Here is a 12,341-nt window from a genome sequence, read left to right on the forward strand (position 1 = left end):
TGAGGGTGGGGGGAGCTATCAGGGGACTGACTGACTATGCCCAGGCCCGGCTGGCTGAAGCAGAGCTGGTCCCGAGAGATAGACCAGGCCAAACACAGCAGTGCTCAGGCTGCCCCTCCCCCCCCCCCCCCGGCACACCCAAGGCCTGCTGGTGGGAGAGATAGCTCTGCCCCACCTCCGAAGCCGAGGAGAGGTTGATGGCTAGCAGGACAGGGAAGGGACCCGAGGCAGATTGAACCCAGATTCAGGGGTGGGGAGCAGAGGCAGAATTAGGGGTGGGGCTGGCTTGCAGTCAGCCAGTGAGGTAAACTCTGAAATCCTTGGTGGAATCAATCCCTCAGAGAGTCCTCCTGCCCCTGCCCCAAATTCCTCACTGCTTAGAGACAGGAATCCCTCTTCTAAAGCCTGAGTTCTGACTAGGACCCACAGAATAGGCGGGGAAGCCCCTCAAGGCCCTTTCTGGAGGCTCCAAACTAACACTGTGAGATGATGGCTTCCCACACTCCCTGTTCAACAGGATGCGCAATGCACATCCTACCCACAACAACCACCCTGTGGAGTAGGCTAGTCCCTTGCCCTCCCTCTGGGGGAGCTGCAGGGACTGCCCCAGACTGGCTTTGCTGCTCCCTTGAGCTGATGGCTCTGACATTTGGACTCCTCTGTCTGGGGAGGGCAGAAGCCCCGGCCTCATCATAATATTCCTCACAAATATTGACAGGTGGTCACCCACTTACAACCACAATTGAGCCCAACATTTATGTCGCTAAGCAAGACAATTGTTAAGTCAGTTTTGCCCCATTTTACGACTTTTCTTGCCACAGTTGTTAAGTGAATCTGGCTTCCCCATGGACTTTGCGTGTGGGAAGGTTGCAAAAGCGCATCACATGACTCTGGGACACACTGCGACCGTCATAAACATGTGTCAGTTGCCAAGCATGACCCTGGGGATGCTGCAATGGTCATAAGTGTGAAAAACGACTGTGCCACTTTTTCAGTGGCGTAAGAGCTCACTAAGCAACCTGTTGTAATTCGAGGACTACCTGTATATCCGTTCAGACGAAACTGTTTGCTGCCCATCTCTGCAAACCCTCCTCCAGCTTCACCCTCTCCCATTTCTCAAAAGGGGAATTGGGGAAGGGTTTCTCTGCCGCTGACCGGGGTGGGGAGGTACCTGCTCGCGGCTGCCTGTTCTCCCCCCACCCCTCCAAGGGTAGCTGCGGGCTCCCCGCGTGTCAGAAGGAAGCCAGAGGCGCCGCCGCTTCCCCGCAGGGCCCAAAGAACTCCCGAGAAGCGGGGGGGGGGGGAGGCTGCGCAGCCCGAAAAGGGGTCACCGAAGCTCCTTGACGAACCCAAGCGGTGTGGGGGGGGATTTGCCCCTCGGCTCTCACTCATCCTAGATGCCCTCCCAGTCAGCCCCCTAAATGGCGGGCAAGTCAGTGTCCTATAGTGGCGGAGAGTTCCATCGATGCCTGACGCTAAACTCCTCGGGCTTCTTCGCCCCCCCCCTCTCCCCCTTCCCCAGCTCTGGCAAATGTTGAACAACCCGCTGTAGAAACGTTTGGTGGGGCAGCTAAGAAGGCTCCCTGTGTCCCCCCCCCACCCCCGATTATGATGGGACAGAAGTGAAGTTTGGGCTTCAGCCCCCCCCCCCCCCCGCTAAAAGTGGCCGGAGGGTCTTCAAACTTGGCAACTTGGAGGGCTGCGGACTTCAACTCATCGCCCTTTGTAGCCCCCGCCCCGGCTGAGGGAAGGACATCGCCCCCCGACCTCCCGGGCCCGGTCCGGAAAGCGCCGGCCTCTCTCTGGCGGCGGGACTGTTCCAGGCTGCGGCCTCGGCCGGGGTGCCCCCCGCACCCCTCCCGCCAGGCCAGCAGCCTCCCCGGACGGTCTCCCAGGAGCGGACCTGGGCGGCCACGGGGCTTAGAGCCGGACGCGGAGCCGGCCCGGACACGCGCCCAGCCGCTGAAGTGCGGCCGCGGTGCGAGGTGCCCGTCCAGGCTACGGGGGCGCCCCCTCCCCAGCAGAGCGAGCCGGAGGGAGATAAGGAGCTGCGGGCAGGAGAGGCGGCGGGCGCGGGCGAGGCCCGATCCGGGTAGGCGGGGCTGCCGGGCGCAGGCTATAAAAGTCGTCCCCGCGGTCGAGGCTCAGCTCCCTCCGTCCTTCTCGCGAACAGCCTCTCGAGCGCTCCCTCCTCCAGCAGCCAGCATGGTGCACTGGTCGGCCGAAGAGAAGCAGCTGATCACCTCCCTTTGGGCCAAGGTGGACGTGGCCGAAGTCGGCGGTGCCACTCTCGGGAAGTAAGAGCTGCTCAAGACTGGCAGGGCCGGGGGGGGGGCCTGGGGCGGGGACCCCGTGCCCATCTCCTCCTCCTCCTCCTCCTCCCCTTCCTCTCCCTCTCTCCTGGCAGACTGCTGGTGGTGTACCCCTGGACCCAGCGGTTCTTCGCCCACTTCGGGAACCTCTCTGGCCCCAGCGCCATCTGCGCCAACCCCCAGGTCAAGGCCCACGGGAAGAAGGTGCTGACCTCCTTCGCAGAGGCCATCAAGCACCTGGACAACGTCAAGGAGACCTTCGCCAAGCTGAGCGAGCTGCACTGCGACAAGCTGCACGTGGACCCCGAGAACTTCAGGGTGAGGTGGACCCCCTCCCTCCCTCCCTCCCTCCCAGGCTGGGCAAGGGCCCCTGCTGGGCACCTCAAGACTGGCTGGGCAGCCTTTTCCAGCCGGGTCCTGCCTGAGAGCTCTGAAATGATGGCAATGAGTCCTGTTTTTGAGCAGGAATCAGCAAAAGTCTCCTTGCTTCCCAGGAGAGGGACAGGTGTCCAGACACAGGACTGACCTGGGTCACATGGACAATTGACCCTCCTTCCTGGCCTTTTGGGGCAGCCCAGGAGGGAAAGAGGGAACATCTCAGCGTCTCCTTTCTTCTTTCTGTGCTTGGTGGGGAAACTCCTTTCTAGTCTGCTCCACTTGGGGATGGGGGTGGTGGTGTCAGGGCGGGGGTGGGTGGGGTGGGCAGAGATGTCAGAAAAGACTCCTCTTGCAGCAGCCTTCAGTATCCCCCCCCCTTTTTTTTCTCTTCCAGCTTCTGGGCAACATCCTCATTATTGTCCTGGCCGGCCACCATGGGAAAGAGTTCACCCCCTCCTGCCACGCTGCCTTTCAGAAGCTGACCGGTGTGGTGGCCCATTCCTTGAGCCGCCGGTACCACTAGGCCTCCCAGTGGGCATAGCAGCTGCCTGCGCCCCCTTGCCACATCTGGAGCCCCTCCTCACCCACCGATGATGCAATAAAAGTCCTCTTCAGAACAAGCAGAGTGGCACGTTTTTGTGGTCCTGGAAGGGAGAATGAGGGGTTTGGGTCACCCCAATGAAGCACAGTAGAGGGACGGAGGGAAAGGAATAGGATTTGTTTGGGGTGAAGTTGGGGCTGCAGAAAAACAGGTCCTGCCATTGGCCAAGTTTCTTGGGTCTCTCACCATTCTGCTGTTGCTGAGGGAGCCATCCTTCTTTTGCTGGGGGTGGGGGGCTGTCTCTAGAGCCCCCACCCTCTTCCATCTCAGGCTTTGTTGGTAAGGAAATAGGACTTCTCTTCAGCCCAGAAACGGGGTGTGTGTGTGTGTGTGTGTGTGTGTTGGGGAAGCCTTATTCAGAAGCCAATCAGCTTTCACACAGAAATCTAACTGGGTCCCTGAATTAACTTTTGCAAAGGGGGGGGAGCGCACAATACATTGACACAACTTGCTAAATTCTCATTTCCCCCCCCCCCATCTCCCAATATTCACCAAATGTAGCTCATGTGTGCTGGGTGACCTTCAGGAAAAGCTCTGAATATTCTGGCACGAGGCGGGGGGGAGGGGCAGGGGGGAGATCATGCTTGTTAGCCAACCTGCCCTGCCCCAAGTCCAGCGAGGAACGGAGCAGGTTGCCATTCCAGACAGGGGCACTGCTCAAAGCCCACCAACTCCCTTCTCAAGCCCTCGTGGGGGGGGGGGTTCAGAGGTCTCCCCATGGCTGGACCCAGGTACAGCAGTCTTGCATTTCAGAAGCCTTTTGTTTATTTATTAGATGCAACTCAACCCTGGGGGAGGGGGCTCCCAAACAACAATGCAGCAATAGCAACAACGTGCAAGATTCTGTTCATGTAGCCTTAGAAGGATGTAGATTTTAACTCATCCAGCCGTGGTTCCTTTCTGGTTTGCCTGGAAGGGCTGAGAGCTATAAAGAAATGAAATGTTTAGGTATTCTGATAGGGAACGGAGAGGTGAAATTTGGTAGAAAGAAAATATTGGCTCTGGAAAAAGTCAAGGCTCCCAAAGCAAAGAAGGAAGCGCTTGATTTAATCCAGAGTTAGGAGAAGGGAGACCATCCAGTGGGGTATTTAGCCAAGGAGCCACGACCAGCAGAAGCCAAGCAACTCTGAATAGGGAGCCTTGAAATGGGCCCTCGATGCCCTCACAGTATATGGCTGTGGCTGGGAATTCCCAGTTAGATAGACCATCAGGCATCGGTCTGGACAATGCGGACGACAGACAAGGATCCTCAAATTCTCTGGTGGCGCCTATCATTACAACCCAACAAGTTTGTTATCCTGCACAGAACAGGGAGACAAAACATCCTTGCAGATTTTCTATTCCATCAGGGACAAAAAGAGAGGATTCCCTCTCCCACAGAGAGGGACTCCTCAGGGTGCCTTCGGCCAGGCAATGTCAGCTGGTGACCCCCAGCGGGAGGGCCTTCTCTGTGGCAGCACCTGTCCTTTGGAACAACCTGCCCCGGAGATACGTAGGATCCCAGATCTCCATGCTTTTTGCCGTGCCCTTAAAACTTTTTTATTTCATCAAGCTGGGCTGGCTTGACCCCCCCCTTAGATATTTTTAATTATTAATTGTTTTTAGTTGGGGTGTTTTAAATTTTATATTGGGCCAAAACTTGTTTAATTCTTTTAAAATTAATCTTAAATCCTGGACATAAACTGCTTCAACTCCTACCCTCAAAACGACGCTATAGAGCACTGCACACCAGAACAACTAGACACAAGGACAGTTTTTTCCCCGAACGCCAGCACTCTGCTAAACAAATAATTCCCTCAACACTGTCAAACTAGTTACTAAGTCTGCACTACTATTAATCTTCTCATCGCTCCCACCACCCATCTCCTCCCACTTACGACTGTAACCTTGTTGCTGGTATCCTTAATATTTATATTGACTGTTTCCCTATGACTATCATTAAGTGTTGTACCTTATGATTCTTGACGAATATATCTTTTATGTACACCAAGAGCGTATGGACTAAGACAATTTCCTTGTGTATCCAATCACACTTGGCCAATAAAGAATTCTATTCTATTCTATTCTATTCTATTCTATTCTATTCTATTCTATTCTATTCTATTCTATTCTATTCTATTCTATTCTATTCTATTCTATTCTATAAGATTGAAATAGGTATAAACTTATTAGTAACAGGAAGACTGTAGAACAAATAGGAAGAAAAAGAGAAGCAAGTACAGAATTAGCATTCATTTAGAAATAAGGACTAGGAACTACATTTTCTGCAATTAAAGAGTTTTTGATTAATTAAACAATTAAACAGTTTGTGATCTCCTGCCATCAGCTCCCAAAGGTCGGGATGCACCGAGCAGTCCCAGCTGTTGGCTCTGGGCAACTCAGGGGCAGGTCCTGGCCTGGGGGAGGCCTCCCCTGAGGAGGTTTGTGTCCTCTAAAGGGATCCAGGCTGCTATGCCTCTGAGCAAGGCTGTTTGGGTGGGGGGAGCCTTCTGGGGACGAGGAGTGGTGATGACAGCCAGAAGTAGCTCTGCAGAATACATGTGTGAGGTAAGAATGAGTGTGAGGTTGCATGGAAGATGGTTCTCGTAGAAGTCACTCTCTTCACAGGACTCAGGGAGCCGTTCCTCCTTTTTCTTCGGCTGGCTCCGAATTCATGGCTCAGTCAGCCTGGCGGGTCTCAAATACCTGTGACAGGAAGGCGAAGAAGGAGATTGAGGGCTTCTCCTAACCAGTTTGCATGGGGATGAGTTGGTCACTGAAGAAACAGCCTCAAAACTCCATCGTGGTGGGGAAGTGGTATGTGTGTGTGTGTGTGTGTGTGTGTGTGTGTGTGTGTGTGTGTGTGCGCGCGTATGTGTGTGTGTGTGTGTGACTGTTTATATACAAGTGATTTGTGCTGTCAATGTTGGTGGGAATGTTGTTTTCTCCTTGGTGGTTCCTTGATTAGGCTGTTGTTTACTGAATTGGTAGTTCTATAAAGGGGTATAATTTGCTGCTTGGTGTTCATCTCTGCTTATCTGGGTATTGATTGCTAGCTAAGTGGCACTTTGATCTTTTTGTTTCCTTTTTGATTTTGGTACGTAGATGGCATTTATCTCTATGTGTCTGTTGATGGCTGGTATGTCTGAGTGGCAGGTCTGCAGGAATTCTCCAGCCCTTTTGGACTTGGCTTGGACTAGGATGTCGTGCAATTAAGGCATTTTTGTTGTGTCTTCTGACTGCTGGTTAATAACCGTGACTGCTGTGCTGTGGTGGCAGAAATTCTGAGCCATTTTTTTAAATTTTTGTTTCAACCTGGAGCAAATCTCTCCCCCTCTCCTTTGGGCTGGTTTCAATTTCCCCTGATGGGAAAACAGGGCTGTTTTTCACTCTGTCTCATGCAGCAACAACACCATGAATTTCTAGGGGTGGGGTGGGGGGGTGTTGCCTGGAATGAGGAGGAGCTGCCATATTTGCTGCTGCACCAGCTGGGGCTTGAACTAGGCACCGTGAGGTTCCCTCCAAGCCCAGGTCCAGCTTCTGTTTGTGGCTGGGGGTGGGGAGAGGCAAGTGGGACCCTACAGAGATTGCTCTGCTTAGGAATGCCCCAGGAATTGGCTGCCCCTTGGCCAGGTGCCCCTGATTCCTTTTAAAGCCCACCTGATTTGATCGATCCAGACTCAAGAGAGACACAAAGGACTCTGGGCCGGGGGTTTCCTTTATACCTCCCCAGAAGGGGTAGGGAGGCTGAGAAAAGCATTTTATGAAAGTGAGGTACAGGAAGTCCTCGACTTACGGCCTTAATTGAGCCCAAGATTTCTGCTGCCAATGAACCATTTGTTTAGTGGGGGGGGGAGGGCTGAAGGTTGAATGTTAGCCCCTCCTTCCTCTCAAGGACTCACAAGTGAAGTCAAAACTAGACATGTGTCCCAGGTTAGTGGTGCAGGATCCAATCTGAGTCAGTCTCTGGGGCCAAAGGTTTACCCCTCCAAGTTTTTGGGCTCATGCTGGAGCCCATCCTCAGGGAGGTTCTGTCTCTGCAGGAAGGGTGCCCTGAGCTGTTCCACATGTTTCATTTATTGGTTCCTGGTTATGTGTACCTTTTAGGTGTTAATTAGGGTTTTGATGACTGGCTATTGTTGATTGTTGTTTCCTTGTGCCATTGTGCCCTCGACTCCTAAGTACTGGATAGGCTGGTGGTACATCAGCACTCCTTTTGACTGACAGGGGCCCATTTCCCAGGCTTCAATTATTTCCCTGGCTATTTTTGTCCTTGCTCAGCCAACAATCTTAGCAACTGCAAAATTGAATGCATGTCCTTGTTCATTGCAATAGGAGGCTACCAATGAGTATAAATATAATAAAATGCTTGGAATAGCCCACTGCACATATTCTGGAGAGACCAAAGTTCCCTGATGATGGACTCCAGCATGAGCCCGAAAGCTTGGAAGAATAAACTTTTGGTTCTGGTGACTGACTCAGATTGGACCCTGCATCTGATGCTCAAGCGATGGTCCATCAACAATAATTGTAGCAGGTCATCTTGCCTTGCCTTGCCTTGCCTTGTTTCGCAGACAGGACCAAACATCCAGCAACACAGACTCCATGTTAATTGTTAATATATTTTTTTTGAATCAAGTTTTATTAATTCCCCCCCTCCACATTCACCTGCTTATAAACTTATACAATCTATCTTATTAACATACATTTTACTCAGTTACAATTTTTGCCATAATCTTCTTTTTCCATTTTTTGATCATATCTTAAAATTTCTATGCTTATTTGTATAAACAACATCTTTATTCGCCCTCAAATTCTAATTTCTCTGTTTTTACTCATATTTGTTCTCTTTTATTTTTTAATAATTCATTCTTTATCGTAGTGCATTTACACATGTTCGGGGTTGCCTTTCTTCCATTTCATCTTTTTTATTGTACAGCAATCTTTCTTCTCAATCTCTTCCATCTCCCTCCCTTCTTTCCTTCCTACTTTCTTCTTCCCTCCTCTACTCCTCCTTCCCTCCTTCCCCTTCCTTTCTCCCTCTCCTCCTCTCTTTCTCCCTATCTAACCCTCTCTCCTACTTTTATTTCCCCTCCCTTCCTTCCTCCCCTCTTTCCTTTCTTCCCATTCCTCTCTCTCCTTTTCCCTCCCTTCCCTCCCTCTACTCCTCTTTCATCTCTCTCTATTGCTGTATTCATTTTTAGTTTACTATTTTCCACTATGGTGTCCAGGCAACCCCGACTTTTTTTAAAATATATTTCTCAAAATTTCCCTTTTTAATTATTAACAATGTATTTCAACTTATTCCATTTTTATCTTAATCCTTTGCTAGGACAGCCTTCCAACCCTTAATCTGTTTTACTTTTAATGATATCTTTCTTCTATTTTACTTCTTGCGTATATTGCTTTATTCTTACTTACATCATTTACTAACATTTCAATTTTATTCAATGTTATCTTTCAATTTTCCACCTTAATTTCAATTAATTCTTTTGTTACTATTATTTCTCTCGAATTTGTACATTCTCCGACAACAAAACATATAATCCATTCTGTCTTTCACATTGCATCTACTGATCTATTTTTCATTAAATAGCGTATTTTTTCTTTTTTACTTACTCACATTTCATTTTATCCTTACTTATATCCCTTTTACAATAATCTATATCTTCCTTCTAAATTGCATCTTTTAATCTCTCCACAATTCCATTTCTTGACACTTTCCTCCCTTTCTCCCATTCCCTTGCCTTCTTCTTCTTTTTCTTATATTTCCCTTTCTGCCTCTTTTCTTTAATTTTAACTCTTTTAATTTTCCCTCTCAATATTTCCCCATTTCTTTCTCTTCTCTTCCTTTTTGAGATGTATTCCCCCTTATCCATTTTTATTCTGTCACTGTTAATCCCAGTGTAATCATCTGTATCTTCATTTTCATTTATTTCTGTTTCAATATTGTCTCCTTATTTCTCTTGCTTCTTATTCATATTTCCTCTTTCCTGTTTTTGCATTCTAACCAATCCTCTGCTTCTTTATTTCCCTTAAACACTTCTCTTATCTTTTGAAACATCTCCCTTTAATATCTCATACTCATCCTCCCAATTCTCCATGTTATCTATTTAAAAGGCAAGGATTTTTAAATTTATTATTTTTCTTTGCACATAATTGCACATAATTCAAATTCAAAGTCCATGTAGTGTCTCTTTTTTCTTTCTTTTTTTCTTTCCAGATAGTGCCCAATTCAGATGTTCATTTGAGCCATTCCAATTTCAGTCTTTGTTCTTTCTACTCCTCTTGCAATCTCATTCCAGTTGTTTAAACAAAACACTCCTACAGTACTTTCTCACGGTGATTTAAATAAGTTTAGTACAATACTTTCTTTTCACCAGCAGATGTCTCTCTCCAATTGACAAATCCTCCAGCCACAAAGTATCCATTTGTAAATCCACAAAAATGATTATTTCCTCTTCTCCAAATTAAATCCTTTTTGTTGTTTAAAGAATACTTCTCTGTCTCCTTTTTTCTTGTCGTTTTAATTTCTTCCGAATCCAGTTTTAAGTCCAGGTGGAAGGTTCCTTTCAGGGCTTTAGTTTTAAAGTTCCTCATTTGTTTTTTCTTCCTCCACTTAAATTTCTGAGTGCCAATTACCTGCTAATTAGCCGTTGGGACTTCTTTCAAGCTTTTAAAAGTTTTTTCTTCTTACCTGTGAGTTGGCCAATTACTAACCTGGTAACAATACTCTGTTCAATCTCCACTCCTGCTCATATCTTAATCTGGTTGCCCCAGTTTATAACGGTCATAATGGCCGCCTCCGCACCCCCACCCCCCACCCCACCCCCCAGGTCAAAGAGCTGTCTCCAACCTTCCGAGGAACTTGCCTGCTCCTCTTTGGTCTCTCAAGATGCCTCTCTCTCTCCCCCGTCCCTCCAAGACGGTTCCGGTCCGAAGATTCCCTGACAGCGGTTTGTCTGGCTGGGTTTTCACGTAGCTCATCGGAGCTTCGCTATTTCCCAGCCAGTATCGCCACAACGCTTCTGGTCTCTCCATGTTAATTGTTAATTTTCATGTACCCGCAGGTGCTGGAGGGGAAAGAAAGACACTCATGGCCCCCCTCAGAAACCAGAGTTCCACCTCTCCTACCTTCTTCCTGGTCGGCATCCGAGGACTGGAGGCCACAAGCCCCTGGATCTCCCTCCCTTTCTGCTTCCTCTATGCCATTGCCATCTTGGGAAACAGTGCTGTTCTCCTTGCGATTGTGAAGAACCACAACTTACACAAACCCATGTACCTCTTCCTCTCCATGCTGGCGGTGAGTGAGCTGGGGGTGTCCCTCTCCACCCTCCCCACCGTGCTGGGCGTCTTCCTCTTCGGTGTCCGGGAGATTGGCCTTGACGCTTGCCTCAGCCAGATGTTCTTCATCCACTGCTTCTCCATCATGGACTCGGGGGTGCTCTGGGCCATGGCCCTTGACCGCTTCATTGCCATCTACAACCCGCTGCAGTATGCCACCCTCCTGACTGCCGACCGGATTGCCAGGATAGGCTCGGGGATTACTTTGAGGAGTGCTATTTTGATGATCCCATTGGTGTTTCTTTTAAGAAGGCTTCCGTTTTGCAAATCCAAATCCCACCTGCTTGCTCACCCCTATTGCCTGCACCCCAATTTAATCCGGATCCCGTGTGCAGATACTACACTCAATAACAGAGCTGGCCTCTTTGTTGTCGTCATCACGTTTGGGATCGATTCCCTGTGCATTGTCTTGTCTTATGTCCTGATTTTTAGGACCGTCCTGAGCATCAGCTCAAGAGATGGTCGCCTGAAGGCCCTCAACACCTGTGTGTCCCACATCTGTGCAGTGGTGGTTTACTACACGCCAATGATTGGTCTCTCCATGGTACACCGATTCAGCAAGCACGCCTCCCCTCTGGTGCACTCCCTCCTGGCCCACATCTACCTCCTGGTTCCTCCAGCCCTCAACCCCATCATCTACAGCATCAAAACCAAGGAGATCCGGAAGACTCTCTCCAAATTTCTGACTTGCAAAAAACCCTGATGTTACCAATAAAGGAGAATATTTGTAGCTTTAGGATTGAGATGAGGGGTCCTTGGTGCTCCGTGAGCTTGGTGGCTTTCTGGCAGACCTTCCGTGAGCCAAACTAGGGAAACATTACCAAACATTACCAAAATTACCAAAACCAAAACCAAAAACATCACTTGGTTTCTTCCTACTAAATTTTAACTGCTTTTGGATGCATCACTGAACTCTTTGCCCTGCAATGTCAGGACTGAGGGGTCCTGGGGGCTCTCTGAGCTTGCTGGTTTTCTTGCAGACGCCTCATTTCCCCAACTAGATAATTCTATGGGACTAGCCCTGATGATGTTACCTAGAGGTGCTTTTTCAAGAGGCAACTGGATTTTCTTTGTTTCTCCTTGAAGACGTTTCGCTTCTCATCCAAGAAGGTTCTTCAGTTCTGACTGAATGGTGGGGGATGGAAGGATTTAGATTCCTTGCATTCATTAGCGCTCTCTCTGAGAGTCATTGAGGCCACTTGGAGGGTTATCTGTGCCCCCCAAGTCCCCCGAATCAGAGTGCAAATGGGTGTGGAACCTTCTTGGAACTGCTAAAAGGACCATATTGTAAACAGGAGACAGGTGGTGTCCTATTCCTCCTCCTCTGGTGAGAGAGGGCCATTCAGTTTTTGGGAGTTTACAGAGATTTATTTATTTTATTCGTTTATTAATTTCCTAGACTGTATATCTCTCCTTTAAGGAGACTCTGAGTGGCTTACAAATTATTGAAACAAGTGAAACATAATTAAAAGGTTAAAGCAAACCAACATTAAAACATTTCAAACCGTGCTAAAATTTATTTTAGTTACTCTTTAAAAAGCCACAGATTCCTTGTAACTCATTTTATCCGTACAGTTTATGTTGCTTAGTGGATCTGTGCTCACAAGTGACCTTTGTAGGGATCTTTGAGGATCAGGAGGAGCAGAAATGGGGTCATTGATGAAGATGTTGAAGAGTACTGGGCCTAAAACAGAGCCCTGGGGTACTCCACTGCATACTTCCCTCCA

At 48.9% G+C, this 12,341-nt stretch overlaps 2 protein-coding genes across 2 annotated transcripts; both read left to right on the forward strand.

Moving 5' to 3' along the window:
• Nucleotides 1-1,550: 1,550 nt before the first annotated feature.
• LOC117656766 (hemoglobin subunit beta-2) lies at nt 1,551-3,310 on the forward strand. The gene is made up of 3 exons (XM_034404935.2): nt 1,551-2,297; nt 2,408-2,630; nt 3,085-3,310. Exons 1-3 carry the CDS (start codon nt 2,206-2,208, stop codon nt 3,211-3,213), a joined length of 444 nt encoding a protein of 147 aa, XP_034260826.1. The 5' UTR covers nt 1,551-2,205; the 3' UTR covers nt 3,214-3,310.
• Nucleotides 3,311-10,360: 7,050 nt separating this feature from the next.
• LOC117656763 (olfactory receptor 51G1-like) lies at nt 10,361-11,317 on the forward strand. The gene has a single exon (XM_034404932.3). It carries the CDS (start codon nt 10,367-10,369, stop codon nt 11,315-11,317), a length of 951 nt encoding a protein of 316 aa, XP_034260823.3. The 5' UTR covers nt 10,361-10,366.
• Nucleotides 11,318-12,341: the final 1,024 nt, after the last annotated feature.

The sequence above is a fragment of the Pantherophis guttatus genome, chromosome 5 (assembly GCF_059756535.1).
Source record: "Pantherophis guttatus breed Tessera chromosome 5, ASM5975653v1, whole genome shotgun sequence".
NCBI classification, from domain to species: domain Eukaryota; kingdom Metazoa; phylum Chordata; class Lepidosauria; order Squamata; family Colubridae; genus Pantherophis; species Pantherophis guttatus.

Bases quoted from the DNA above. Each gene is read 5' to 3' on its own strand.
- LOC117656763 (XM_034404932.3), top strand. From the start codon at position 10,367: ATGGCCCCCCTCAGAAACCAGAGTTCCACCTCTCCTACCTTCTTCCTG.
- LOC117656766 (XM_034404935.2), top strand. From the start codon at position 2,206: ATGGTGCACTGGTCGGCCGAAGAGAAGCAGCTGATCACCTCCCTTTGG. The intron at 2,298-2,407 runs GTAAGAGCTGCT...CTCTCCTGGCAG, and splicing joins GGCGGTGCCACTCTCGGGAA to ACTGCTGGTGGTGTACCCCT. The intron at 2,631-3,084 runs GTGAGGTGGACC...TTTCTCTTCCAG, and splicing joins TGGACCCCGAGAACTTCAGG to CTTCTGGGCAACATCCTCAT.